This window comes from Phyllopteryx taeniolatus, chromosome 21, assembly GCF_024500385.1.
Source record: "Phyllopteryx taeniolatus isolate TA_2022b chromosome 21, UOR_Ptae_1.2, whole genome shotgun sequence".
Classification (NCBI taxonomy): domain Eukaryota; kingdom Metazoa; phylum Chordata; class Actinopteri; order Syngnathiformes; family Syngnathidae; genus Phyllopteryx; species Phyllopteryx taeniolatus.
Window position 1 is genome coordinate 9,565,585 of NC_084522.1, and position 14,435 is coordinate 9,580,019.

General features: G+C 41.0%; 1 protein-coding gene across 3 annotated transcripts; it reads right to left on the bottom strand.

Moving 5' to 3' along the window:
* Positions 1–5,209: 5,209 nt before the first annotated feature.
* snx10a (sorting nexin 10a) lies at positions 5,210–14,303 on the bottom strand. 3 transcript variants are annotated; one of them, XM_061759646.1, is made up of 8 exons: positions 13,033–14,303; positions 9,376–9,417; positions 9,200–9,286; positions 9,016–9,116; positions 8,830–8,928; positions 8,547–8,741; positions 7,381–7,537; positions 5,210–6,670 (listed from the first exon to the last, which is right to left on the bottom strand). In XM_061759646.1, exons 1-7 carry the CDS (start codon positions 13,414–13,416, stop codon positions 7,408–7,410), a joined length of 1,038 nt encoding a protein of 345 aa, XP_061615630.1. In that variant the 5' UTR covers positions 13,417–14,303; the 3' UTR covers positions 5,210–6,670; positions 7,381–7,407. The 3 variants fall into 3 exon arrangements, with proteins under 3 accessions (XP_061615630.1, XP_061615629.1, XP_061615631.1); XM_061759645.1 differs by lacking the exon at positions 5,210–6,670 and having other exon boundaries at positions 7,109–7,537; XM_061759647.1 differs by lacking the exons at positions 5,210–6,670; positions 13,033–14,303 and adding an exon at positions 11,556–11,797 and having other exon boundaries at positions 7,109–7,537.
* Positions 14,304–14,435: the final 132 nt, after the last annotated feature.

Here is a 14,435-nt window from a genome sequence, read left to right on the forward strand (position 1 = left end):
GAAGACCGTCCCTGCTCGCGGAATGACGAACATAATCTGTCCATCGGATCGGAGATTGTCCTGGTGGTGACTGGAAATCAAGAGGGACCATAATTAAGGAGGCAAGTCACACAGAATAGCATTATAAGTAAAACTATACCAGTCTCCTAATCTACAATTCTGCACAGAAGACCAACACTTTTATAAAAACTGCAGCAATGAGTACGAAAACCTGAATTCAATTTAATTCAGTTTGATGTATACAGAGCCAAATCACAACAGAAGTTGTCTCAGGGCACTTCACACATGGAGCAGGTCTAAAACACACTCCTCACCTACTGTAGCAAAAGACCAACTGAAACAATGCTGTGCTGAATCCAGCATTTGCAGGGATTAGGATGCATGTATTATATGTCACCGTAGTTCATTATCAAAAGAAAGGTTGCCTGAAAAAGTCTTTTTCTCGCACCAAAGCAAAAACATCCTTTCTTTCCATAAAAGAAACCTAGTTTCGCCATGTTTCTTGTCCCCCTCATTCAGTTCTCCTCCATTGTTGTTACTTGTCTTGACTTGGCTGATACATTTATAATACGACTTGGGTTTGGCAATTTCTGACTGACAAAGGAGAAATGACCATAACAAAATGTCCCAAACACATGTGGGAAAATGTCTTATGGACCAAAGAAAGCAAGGGTGAACCTTTTGGCTATAATTCCAAAAGGCGCAAATACAATGCCTGTGGGTTTTTTTTCCCCCTTCCGATGGAACTGGGGCCTTAGACAATGTGGAAGGAATTAAAGAAAGAAAAAAAAGTTCAGGCTTTTGCTAGAAAGTAAAAATGTCAGGAAAAGCCCACTAGAACATTTGAACTTCATTACAACTGAATGGCGGCACGGTGGAAGACTGGTTAGAGCGTCTGCCTCACAGTTCTGAGGACCGGGGTTCAATCCCCGGCCCCGCCTGTGTGGAGTTTGCATGTTCTCCCCGTGCCTGCGTGGGTTTTCTACGGTTTCCTCCCACATCCCAAAGACATGCATGGTAGGTTAATTGAAGACACTAAATTGCCCGTAGGTGTGAATGTGAGTGCGAATGGTTGTCTGTTTGTATGTGCCCTGCAATTGGCTGGCACACAGTTCAGGGTGTACCCCGCCTCCTGTCCGATGATAGCTGGGATGGGCTCCAGCGCTCCTGCGACCCTAGTGAGGATCAGCGGCTCAGATAATGGATGCAACTAAATGCACATTTATGTCCTACCACAAGATTTGTTTTTTGTTTACTTTGAATGCATGTTTAAGGAACATTTCATAATCCACGTTTGACAAATTCGATAATGATTGTCAGTTTTAGAAGGGGGGGGGGGGGGGGGGGAAAGTAGTACTACTAGAAACACCTCTGAGTCTGACTATGGTGCTGTTCTACATCACTGCCTATATCACATTAATAAACACACTCCTAAATAATAGCAATACAAAAACATGAGCAACAATGCTCAGGGACTCTTTAGGATAGTTGAAGGGGATATTCTCACTGGATTATCAAATAAAATGTGTGCAATGATAAATTTATGATCTCATGTATTGTTCCAAGTACGTAAACCTGTAAAAGACGTATGGTGGCCTGTAATGTATTGCGATCCCCCTGTTGGCAGACACATATTGTTAAGGTAAATGGCTATGGGAATAGGGAATTTAGATGAGTGAAAATGAAGAGTCCATCGCTTGTGCAAACCAACCTACAGCTCACTACTCCTTCAAACTACATCTCCAGGTGCACTTTGTCATTTCTATTAGATCACGCCGTGTGGGGTAGGAACACACACTCACAGTAAGTAATGCTGATAAAGATGAGCACCTCCCTGGGGGAACCATGTCCGCCAACAGTGGGAATGCTGAGGCTTGATTTGCTGTTTTAACCGTATTGATCACAATGTTGAAACACAAAAGAAAAGCGTATCAAGCAGGAAAATAGAAGTAGCGTAACAACCCCCCCCCCCACACACACACCCTTGGGTGTGTGTATAAGCGAGTGAGTATTTATGTTCACATTAGCAGGCCTCTGGATATGCTTGCACACAAACACGCATGCACACACACACAAATTGGCTCATCCATACCTGCATTAAGCGTAATAAACCCTGCTCTGATGAGCAAGCTCCCGTCGACCTTGGAACTCTGTGGAAAGACAATGCAAGGGGAGCCATGCTGTGAAGGGGTGGGGGGTAGATAAGAAGTAGGGAGGCATGAAGGAAAGAGGGGGGTTAACAGATTAGCAGAGGGAGGAGGAAGGTATAGAAAAAGAGTAAGTGAAGCTGCTCAGTATGGGGCAGGAGGGCAGCGCCCGCTTGCGCTCTTCATCTCTGCTCATCCTGAATGCAAATGCGCTTTCCGTCCAGCGCCGTTGCGACGCTCATAACTGCTCCAGAGAGAAGCAATTACAACGGCTCCATTCACTCAGAGAGAGAGACACGCATGGCTAGAGGAGGGTAATTAATAAGGAGATGGACGGATGGAGGAGGATGAGGAGGAGGAAGACGTGGTGAGCCGGAATCTGCTGAGGCTCCTCGGGAGAGTTTGAAGCAGCTCTATTGATCGCCGAGGCACCCTCGCTGTATTGACACGCACGGAAAATCGACCAGACTCATAACGTACGGCCGGCTTCTCATACGAGAGGTCAAAGGTGGTGTGTCACGTAGAGTGTCTCTTGAAATATCTCCTTGTTACTTTTATTCCATTCAATTAGGAGACTTCAGCCCGATGTGACCTCAGCCGCATTGTTCCTCGCCTCCTTCTGTCGAACATATAGCAGCACTGCCAGGGCCGCGGGGCGGCGAGGTACGGCGGGAGCTTTTATTGCAGTCATTTAGGCCAGTAATATGTCATCTCCATTAGCCGACTTTTAACACTCACAGATAGATGGCCCTGTGACATTTATCCACGCACGGGTCGTATTTTAGTAGTTAAATGGCTGGCGATGTGCAGGGTGCGTGCAAAATGAGTATGTGTGTTTAAGGAGTGCAACGGCAGGGTGAGGAAGGACGGGAGGAAGATGCATTGATTTTTAATGATACGCTATGCAATAGCACTTTAGAGGTAATAATCCCAAATAGAATGCATGTTGCCACCTTTGACACCTGTTCAAAAAGGGAGAGACAGGAGGAAGGGGAGTGGGACGAGAGGTCGAGATCCAAGCCTCTTTCCTCAACAGCCAGACAGCTGAGGTGTGGCGAGCTGGGCCTTCAGTGTCAGCGGAAAAACAGAGAACCACAATGAGAGGGCAGCTAATTAACGAAGCAGCCCAGGGACAGAAGCTGAGACTTGAGCGAGGTGGAATTTGAGGAAATTAAAAGAAAGAGCGATGGAGAGACTGAGGCAGGACTCGAGCGAGCGTTCTGGTGGCCAATTTGCTCTTATGGGTTTTGCCATTGTTGACTTTTGAAAGGGTCATAGAGTTGAAGCCATTCCCGGTGGTGGAGTCAGGTGAGAGTAGAAAAGAGCTAATAACTAAGACTCATCATAACTAAAACCGATATACAGTGTTGAGGTTGAACACAATCTGTTCCGGATTTAGAATCCATTTTCCGATAGAAAATAATGAAATGAACTGAGTTAATGTGTTCCAGGGTCAAGTCACTTTACTGACTGTATAGGCAATGTTTTGAGCACCATTTAAATGTTTTTTTTTTAGCTGTCAGACGAGTGTAAATGGAATTATGTCCATCTATCCATTTTCTATAGCACTTGTTCTCATTAATCGGGTCATGAGTGAGCTGGAGCCCATCCCAGCTGACTTTGGGTGAGAGGAGGCTACACCCTGGACTGCATGGTCGCCACATACCCACAACCACTGACGCTCGCATTCACACCCATTGACAATTTTGAGTTTTCACTGAACCATGCTTGTTTCTGGAATGTGGAAGGAAGCCGAGGTACATGGAGCAACCCCATGCAAGCATAGGGAAAACATGCAAACACTACACAGGAAGCTGTGCTGCTGCAGTATCAATTGTTTTCATTGAAAGTCATAGAAACCGAATTTGTGTGTTACAGGGTCAAGTGATCCCCAACCAGTGTGCCGTGGACTCTCAGTTGGCCTGAAACTAAAGAAACAGCTGATGAACTCTTGAGTGTAGAAGCAGGGGTGTCAAACTCAAATTCACAGTGGGCCAACATTTTTAATTGGGACAACGTCGCAGGCCAAACTCAATATTTCATGAAAATCATGTTTCCCTTTTCGGCAGAAATGTAGCGTTAAAGTTTATCATTGACAACAAACTGAAATTTTGATTAAACACTGCATCTGGAATAAACAAACTTTAATATTATGAACACGAGAAATCAAATTTGCGATAAAGACATCAGCGGTATTTGTTTGTTTTGTATTTAAATAGAGAACATGAATTCTTCTCTTTTTTTTATGTAAATCTTTTTTCAAAGGCCAACAACACAACAACCCCAAAAAATAATGTCCTTCTATAAAAATCCAAACTATTAACAGTCTCGGCCTAGGAGTTGATAAAGGGCATTTAAAAACAAAAAACAAACATTAATTCAATGATGTAATATCCTTTGTTCCGCACACGACAAACAGGTCTGTCTTTTACTTTAGTCAACAGATAATCTGCCTCCCACCTGTCTTGGAATTTAACCGTTTTCCATCTTTCGGTTGGCCATTTTTGGGAAGGAGAAGTGTAAATTGGCTCGAGGAGACTTGTAGCGTAGTCGCTAACGACTGCAACAGAAAGGGAAGGGGCACTCGCCGGTCGAGAATGATGGGCCAACACATTAGCAAATAATTCTGGGATTTGTAATATTAGTGGCGCATGTGCTATATACTGGCGGGGCAGCTCTAATACACATTTGATATGGTCTTGCGGGCCAAATATAATTACATCGTGGGCCAATTTGGCCCCCGGGCCTGAGTTTGACATAAATGGTGTAAAGTATTGCTTTGTATGGTGGGGGAAGCTGGACTTTGAAACAAAGTGACATCCAGAAGATGGAGAGAGGACTCTGAGATGTGGGTATGGTGCAGAATGCTGCAGGCCAGGTGTAAAGGCAAAAAGACCAATGCTTGGGTGACCATCGAAGGAGAAGGAAAACAAGCTGGATCGATAACATCAGGATCTGGAATGAATATGGCAAAAGAGAACGAATGCAAGAGAGAGAATGCCAACATCATAGGATTTTACAAAATTGGTCAGACAATTATTTACTACAAAATATTTCTCTCTTTATGTCAGTGACGTCTCGTGACAGGCAGAACACTTAGGTGCTCTTCTGCTGGAGTGCAGAAGAGTGTACAATGAGTGTACTATGTGACCACATGTTGCCATTCATACAATTGAATAGCTTTGTGCTCAACAGGCCCAGATTTAGCAATAAATGGACAAGCTCATTTCAAACATGTACAATTTTTGTTTGACGGTGTGCAGTAGATTTGGATTTTTCTGTCAAATATGAGCCTCGGCTCAATAAAAGGTGGAAAAATATTGATAGGGGCTGTTTAAGCACTTTTTTTTAACATAACTTGGCTTTTATGCAGGTATAAACAGAAATAAAATAGAATAAAGCTACTTGCCTTTCGACCATCACTGAGTTGAGGTCTTGCAAGATATAGTATTTTGTGGTCTGTACTCCATTAGATCCATCTTGGAATTTATTTCATCACATAAGAGGCAGAAGCTTCTAACCCTGACACTTATACATTCAAATCCTGTCCACGTCAAGACGTGGGCGCACGATCGCTGTCATTTTGTCAGACAGTCAGAGTTCACCTGTCTGGAGGCACGAAGTTGACTAATGTGACAGAAAATGAAGAATTAAAAATATCACGCAGGCCCAGAGCGTCTGCGTGGCAGTGCCTTCACAACTCAGTGGACACCCTAATTGCTTTGAAATACAATTTGGGCTAGGCCTTTGTTGGGTGTTTTGGAGGTATGAAGTGCTTCAGTGCACACTGGAAATTGAGTTATAAATTACCAAGCTGAAATAGATATGTACGCTGAATGCTCAATATCTAAATGTTAGCTCCCCCTCACTGTCTATAGATGCAGATACACGACTACACAAAGACGGCACCACTTGCTGCATCTGAATGAGCAGCCATGTTTGGTTTTCATAGGACACGATACGGTTAAGCTTAACACAGTGAGATCGTGCCTCCGACAATAAAACGAGGAACATATTTGTTTACTCGAGTGCAGCCCTCACACTAGTATGGCTGCAAATGCCATACTTTCTCAGCCAAGGCGCCAGTGTGTTTGTCGTGTGTATACATCTCAGGGTGTGTGTGTGAAGTCGCTGACAGCTTCATTATGACTTGTGTGCACATCCGGGGAGAGATGCGGGACAGGCCGAGCTCACACCAGTCCAGCTGTTGATGGGAGGGGTGAGGTGGGACAGGGGACGAATGCTGTCTCCTTTAATGAGCCTTCGCTTATGTCATCAGCTTTCAATTTACAGAGCTGTCCACTACCTCTGGCCCTCATTTACTCACTCTCTCTCTCACACACACACACACACACACACTGTCAGGCTGTCGTGTTTCTTGCAGATGATTTCCTGCAATTGGGTGTTATAGTAATTAATTTGCCATCTTCTCCCACCTGGAAAGCTGTCAAATGGCAGATCTCATCTTCCTTTGGTCACCACCCTGAAGCCAAACAAGTAGCATGTTGGTTGACACGGTCCACCTGAACAAGCAGTAGCCATGGATTCAGAATTTGTGCACATCTTGCAATAGAATCTCAAAAGTCATCGTTTAAAAAGGTAGATCAACAGTAGAATTTTTGTGCAACAATGAGGATTTACATTACACTGTTAGTGAGGTGCTAATATTTTGGTGACAAAGGCTATTAAAATATTACCACTGCAAATTACAAATAGATCAGTGCCTTATTCAATCCAAAAATGTTCATTCAAATCTTAAATCAGTCATACAGTAACCAATGTGAGTGGAAATGCCAGCGCTCCTCATGTGATGTCTATACTCCCTCTACTGGGCTGCATTGTGCACAGCTCAGGTCAGCAGGCTTAGTGAAATCAGCACGGTACTGTATGGCATTTTTCTTCAAAAACAGTTTATTCATCCTTTAACGAGATCATAAAGTATTCTCATAGCTTTTTCTCTAAAAAAAAAAAAAAAAAAAAAAAACCCTCTGCAATTCCAAAAGATACCTGACTAACTTCTTCAGCGCTGATAAAAATATAAACATAGGATGCAATTAAGAATTTATAAATTTAGATTTACTGTACATTTTTTTTTAAAAAACATGAAATATTCTTTTAGTACACAATGAAATAACCGGCATTACTGTACTTAGCTTATTTTTTTAAAAAGAGCATATAATATGAATAAGGGAAAAAAAATAGATTGTTTTTAGAGGTTAATGAAGGAATTCACTTGTCCATAGATGTTGAACCTCAGGGTTCACCGAGTTGTTTTGTGGGCGACTAAATCACAAGTGCACAATTCTGCCTCTCTGTCAGATGACTCGAAGTTGAGGGAACTTCCATGAATGGTGCTGTCCACACTTAAGCCCAAGCCTGACGAAGAGAAGCTGTTCAGACAGAAACAAAAATCAGTGCAGTAATGGCATCATGCAAAGCAGCTTGTTTTAAGGGCGCATATACAGACAGGGTGGTCCCAAAAGTCACTATACGCTTCCCTTTTTGTTTCAGGTATCATTCAAACAGATGTGAGTCCAGTAGCATTTGACAGCTTAGGCTTAGCAGTTTTTGCAAGCATATTGTTCCGTTGCCAAAATTTTGCCAATTGACATTGGCGCAGGGGTGCAAAATTGCCACCTGGCGCAAAAAAAATAAAATAAATAAAAATAAAAATAAAAAAAAATAAAAATAAAAAAATGTGTCGTCCCCTTCTGCAGTTCAGAGTCAGGTTGAGAAGCTTTATGGCCGTCCCCCTGCTCCAACGGGTTGTATAATTTACGCTATCCATGGCAAGTTTCTTAAAACGAGATCTGTTCTTTAAAAAAACAGCAGAAGGCCTCTTTCTGTCACCACTGATCAAAACACTGAACTGCGAGCGCAGGCGTTCGTGCAAAGCCAGGGAAAGTCAATCTGGAGGGCTCCACTGGAACTTAGCATAAACAAAAGCTAGATTCAGCGGACGCTTGGGAGAGTCATAAATCTTTATCCCAGCCAACTTCAGGTTGTTCAAAGGCCTCAAGTGGAAGATCATGATGATCAATAACTTGAAGTCGGTAGACTTATTGCTTTGTAACAATATAAAATAAAATCATTTTATTCGTGTTGGTAGTAGCAGGCGCTCAGTTGCGTGGTTTGTCAAGAACAGATCCTGCGTTGAGAAACTTGGCCGCAGATAGTGTAAATTGTACTACGCATTGAAGCAATGTGATGGCCATAAAGTCAACTGGTGCTGAACTGCACTCAGACGCTGCGCCAATGTCAGTTGGCGAGCAATGGGCATGCTAACAAAAACTGCAAAGCCTAAGCTGTAGAATGATGATAGCCTCATGTCTGTCCCAACGAAATTTGAAACAAAATAGGAGAAAGAAAGAAGAAAAAAAAAAACCTGTGCAGTCATACCTTTCACAGTCCGAATCACATGAGGCCTTATCTTCCAATGTTGGGAGGCAGCCGCTGTCGAAGCACTGGATAGCTTCGGCCACAGTGTACCTGGTCTTGCCAAGAGCACACTTTTGCATCTTTTTGGTGCTGAGGTCGGACTGAAGGAACAGATGGAGTCGACTGTCTGACAACAACAACGGCATGTGAAGAACACTAGAGAGGAAATGAAACGCAGTTAAAAAGCATCGCCCGTGAGGTCAGCCTCCGCCACACATGAAAATTGACTTGAGGCGAAACTCACATTTCTAAAAACTCCTGCAGACCCTTCATCCTTTGTCTGACCTGCTCTGCGTTTCTCATGCTGAAGAAAGGGTTCCAGGGCGGCAACTTGGGGATTTCTCTGGAGGAAGACCGGAACATTATCCACTTATTAATTCCCACAGAGAGAGGATGTCACTTAAATCTAATCAGGGACATGAGAACCTACATGATTAGAGCGTTTTGTTCCAGACAACGTCGCAGCCAAACAAATTCTCTGTAACGTCGTCTCACCATTGACGCTTTCTTGCGAAAACACATGCTATTTGTCTACGAGAGACCGAGACAAACATTAGCAAACATGGAAAAAAAATAAATCAACGACAACCTACTTAGGATGTGATGCTACTCACGTGTAGACAGATTTCATAATCGACATGCGTGTGCCAAAGGTCATGTTTTTGGAGCCTTGGGTTTCCAACAAAGATGCTGATGAACTCCTTAAAATGTGGAATGCAATAAAGAACGGCTCTAATGGGATACAACAACGGTCATCGAATAGTAGTAGGTTAATGCTGTGGATACTTACGGTTTTAGCAAGATTGTCAAACATGCTGTCCATGGTGGAACCCTACAAGATGACAACACATTGGAGTAAGATTTATGAACAATGAGCTTTTTATTAACCATCCACCATCCAATGTCAATCCTTGAGAGATCATCAAAGCCGCTAAGGCCTGCAGCCTAAACATGATCAAAAGCACTGACCTATATTAACAACATAAATTCTAGTATTTGTTCCATGAAATTGTATGAACTTATTCTTAGCAGGAAAAGGTGTGATGTAACTCAAACTATAATAAAAGACTGATTTCATATTTGTCCTCATAGGGCCAAAGTGCTGGCCATCAATGTCAGCATTTTGCACTCCTCAGATTGGTTGCTCAGAGCAAAACAAGGATGGTGAATTTATCACTTCTTTCATATTTTTTGTCATATCATTGGATAAATAATGATTCTCGGGGTTGATGTACATGGCACAGTTGTGTTCTGTGTATAGTATTGATGATTCCTTTAATTACTTGGTGATAGTATTATAGAGGTGGATTAAGTCAGGTTTCCTGAAGGCCCAGGTACCAAATGCACAGTGTACCACTGATAATATATGCTGGTCATTTGCATTCCACGATTATTCCATAGCGTTTAAGAGGTGTTTTATACAGCTGAGGTAGTTACACAGCTTAACGACCCAGGAAGTGCCCCTTTCAGCTGATATAAGCATAAAAGCAGGAAAAGGAAAAAAATAATTAAAAAAAAGGGCACAGGAGGAGGATTTTAGTTCACAACACCAAAACAGGATTAGAAACAAAGCCTCTTTTGCACACAATCAGCACTAATGCAGGCCAACCAGCAGAATAAATGCATCTATTATAGTGCAACATTTTCAGGGGGAAAAAAAATTCCACTGAAAGAGAAAAGGTTTTGCATGCAGCAATTGACATCAAAACGTGACACTTAAGCTTTTTCTAAGATTGAGGGTATAATTCCATGTGACTTTTTTGACATTAATGAGCGAAACTATCTGGGACCAGAGTCCAAGCACAGTCAATCGAGCGCACATAATGCTATGACCGAAGGCTCCATTCACTCTGCTCCAAGTCACATGAACCCACATGCCAGCACTCACAAACCATTTGCTATAAACTATTATGTGGACAAAATATTTGTTGTGGGAGTTTTAGGGTGATTACGAACCACGTTCCCCAATACTTGAACATTTACTTTACGTCGTCACACAAGCAATGCATGCCACAGAATTCGCTCAATTATCTAAACCACCCCTGCAATCTCATTTTTGTCACAGGCCACATTGTAGTTTTGGTTTCTCTCATAAGGCCATTATGACTGCGAAATCGTGTGCCATCACCTCATATTACAAATACACAACATCCATCCATTTTCTGAGCCGCTTCTCCTCACTAGGGTCGCGGGCGTGCTGGAGCCTATCCCAGCTGTCATCGGCCAGGAGGCAGGGTACACCCTGAACTGGTTGCCAGCCAATCGCAGGGCACATACAAACAAACAACCATTCGCACTCACACCTACGGGCAATTTAGAGTCCCCAATGAATGCATGTTTTTGGGCTGTGGGAGGAAACCAGAGTACACAACAACGATGCATAAATAGTTTTGAAATCAGAAGTCAATGAAAATAGTTTGTTCAACTTATTTTAAAAAGGTGATAGTAGCAAAAAAATAAATTAATAATAATAATGCTGCCTATGTCTCACAGGTATTAGTGAAGACAACTTGCTATTTTGGCACAGATTTTCACAAGAAACATCAACAGTTGACACACAATTTACTTAAGCAAGCCACATAAAATGTGACGTGCCGCAACTAGCCCCCGGGCCTTGAGTTTGACATCAGTGATACAAACAGCAGTCAAAATGGAAACTAGCACTCTCTCGCTCTCTCTCACTCACTCACTCACTCACATTTAAATAGAATTTTCTGACCACATGATTGTAAAAAAACAGGCTCATTTTGAATAACGTGTAAAATATAACTACACATAGTTACATGAAGATAGTTTACATGAATTGTATTTGAATTTTTTTTAAAGACTGAATACACTTGAACATCACCATAAGTCTAAGTCAATTTAAAATAAAAAATAAAAATAAAAAAACATCACAGAGGACAGTACACGTTTACAACCCAACTCACATTGTTTACAGAATTATTAGTATTTCCATGCTGTGCCTACCTTTTTCTTGTCGACTCTATTAACACACCTCCAGTATGTGCTTGAAAACAGATTCAGCCTCGCGTGTACTGAATCAAACGATCATTGCAACCTCTCCAAGTTCCTTGTTCACGCCTTTTCCCCGCACAAGGGATTGTTAAAAAAAGAAAAGAAAAGCAAACTACCACTAAAAGTGTTCGTACAAAAAAAAAAGCTCACAAACGGCGTGCGCGTCCACACCTGCTCTTCAGTGGTGGGAAATTAGGTGATCGTTAAATGAAACCACCTGGGCAGGTCAGGGGGGCGGGGACTGTCGCTACATATAAACAATGCAAGTCAAAACATTATAGAACCTCAGGCTAAAAATCTAATTGTTGGACACTAATTTGAACAAATAGGGAAAGATCACTATGAATTGCCCTTGGTGACCTCGTCAGAAGCATTCAGACCGTTATCATTAAAATGGAGCACAATAATGACACGGCTCTTATTATAAGTGCCCAAATGTCTCATCATTTTCATCATATTAAGTGCTGTTGTCAACGTTAACATGTCCACTCTGCCATAGTGAAATGTCAATCGATATTAAAAAATAAATAAATAAAACTTTCAGACATTTGAAATATATTTGTTAAACCTTGATATTGAATCATGTCACGGAGTGAAGGCCCAACGCGTGCTCATAAAATGCTAAAATTAACCAAATATGATCACCCTGTCAGCAAGTTCACATATTGTGCTGTTTACATGTACATTGCCTGCTTGCAGTTAATGTATACTGCAATCTGTTACATTGAGCCCCCATGTACCTTATAGAGCTGAGTGGGAAACATTGGGGGATGCAACCAAATGTATAGAAATTGTAAACATCACTTTGAAATGGAAAAAGGCTGCAGGGCAAAGAAACCTGAGCAGAATGAAATTTAAAATAAATATCCAGATTATATTGACAATTGAAACAGAACTCAACATCAACATGAACATCCACTCCAAGCCTCATTAAGATATTGTTTTTAATTTTAATGCCTACAGAGTTTGAGGATTCAATAGAAAGAACTATGTAAACAACCTGATAGTTGTTCATGTGATGGTAGCCCCCCTCAAGGGTACTCACTTGTCTTGTGATATATTGTACGGTCTGTACACATGCACCAAAAAATTTAGCCCTCCTTCTAAATATTGCTGGAAATATACCTTCTTATGCAGTACAGAGCCATTAAAAGAAATCAGGAATGTCATAAAAATACTAAATCAGTAATATATTTAGTTCTTAACTTCATTTTCAATTCAATGCTATTTACAGTATGTCAACAACCAAACAGTTTAGCTGGCCTTTAAAAGACACTGCAGACCCCTATATAAGGAATATCACTATATGTTAACTACAATGTGCCACTTATGCTAATTAGTTGTTTATAGTCACACTTTCCCGCCAAAGTCATGCTGTCGCATTCTTTTCCAAAATATTCCTCCAAATTAAAAGACAAAAAGCACTTACAACGCTGGCCCAGCTATTCAAATAAAAATGTCCAGCATGTCCAACCAGGGAGGGAAGCTTAACACTAAACTCAACTGAGTAGTTTACAAATACTGGCTCTTGAAATTTGCATACAGTGGGGTCTTTGTGGAGGGTGGAGTCCTGGGGTTTGAAGTTGTTAGGTTTAACTGTTGTGTAGCAATTTCCAAAATATTCAACGAATTGCATAATACTGACAGGTGTTTCCAATATGCTGATCCTTTCATGTAGCTTAGTAACCAAAAATATTCCAAATACCTTTCGGTATGATACAATAGAGATGTATACAGCTGCAAAATACTTCCACAATAATACAACCATTGTAGCAGCATAACTGGACTGGACTATATAATAAATGTGAATCATGGTTTGCTATAGCTCTCCTTTCATTTATATTACCATGTAGGATCTGAAGAAATTTGCATACAAGAGATGACAGTGCTTCATTGATTAGATTTGACTCAATCAAGACACACTATTTTGTGCAAATGTTTAATTGCACTTTTCTATCCAAAATACAGATATTGTTGCCAAATTGTATTAATTCCTCACATGATGCATTTCCCATTGTAGAAGTAACAAACTACAAATACTTCATTACTGTACATAAGTAAATTTTCAGGTATGGGTAGTTAATTATTATTTTTTTAACTTTAGTTTGACAACCTACATTTCAAAACAGTTATCTGTACTTTTTTGTACAGGATTGTTTCATTTTTTCAACCGGTGCAGATGACAGAACATAAAAATGACATCAACCACAGTTGATACCTTTTGATTGAAATCTTGCGAGGCTGATAGGTGTGTGTGTGTGTGTGTGTGTTTCGGAGACAGACGCAACATGGAGGAATGTCAAACAGGGAACACTAACTAACAATGCAACACATACGGAGAAACAAGATATTCCCCATCCATGGCCTTATTTAAGATAAATTTCAGCTACAACGCTGAGAAACTGTCATTTGAATTAACTTAATTTGAACATGTACATCAGTTGCATATGACTAAAATCTGGTAACTGATCTAATTTTTGACAAGGGAATTAAAAAAAATAGTTGGCACATTTTAATCACATGCAAGTTACATACATTAGTAATGTCAACAGACAATTTTTTCAGCGATGAATGACTCGAGGTGACTGTGGTCTTGTGCTAGCCTAAAAATCTAGAGCTTCTTGCATTCAAAAATTCATCTAACCTGAAAAAAAGTGTTTTTCAGTTATTAGCCAATTTGTTCATTACATTTTAATGGGCTCTTAAAACTACTCCAAAATAGATGGGAAAAGTACATGATACATGAGCCTCAAGTACAGCAATAAGGATCACTTTAGTTTCAAACCTTTAGAATTAGATAAGTTTATATTAAAGCGGCCAGTTCACAAAAAA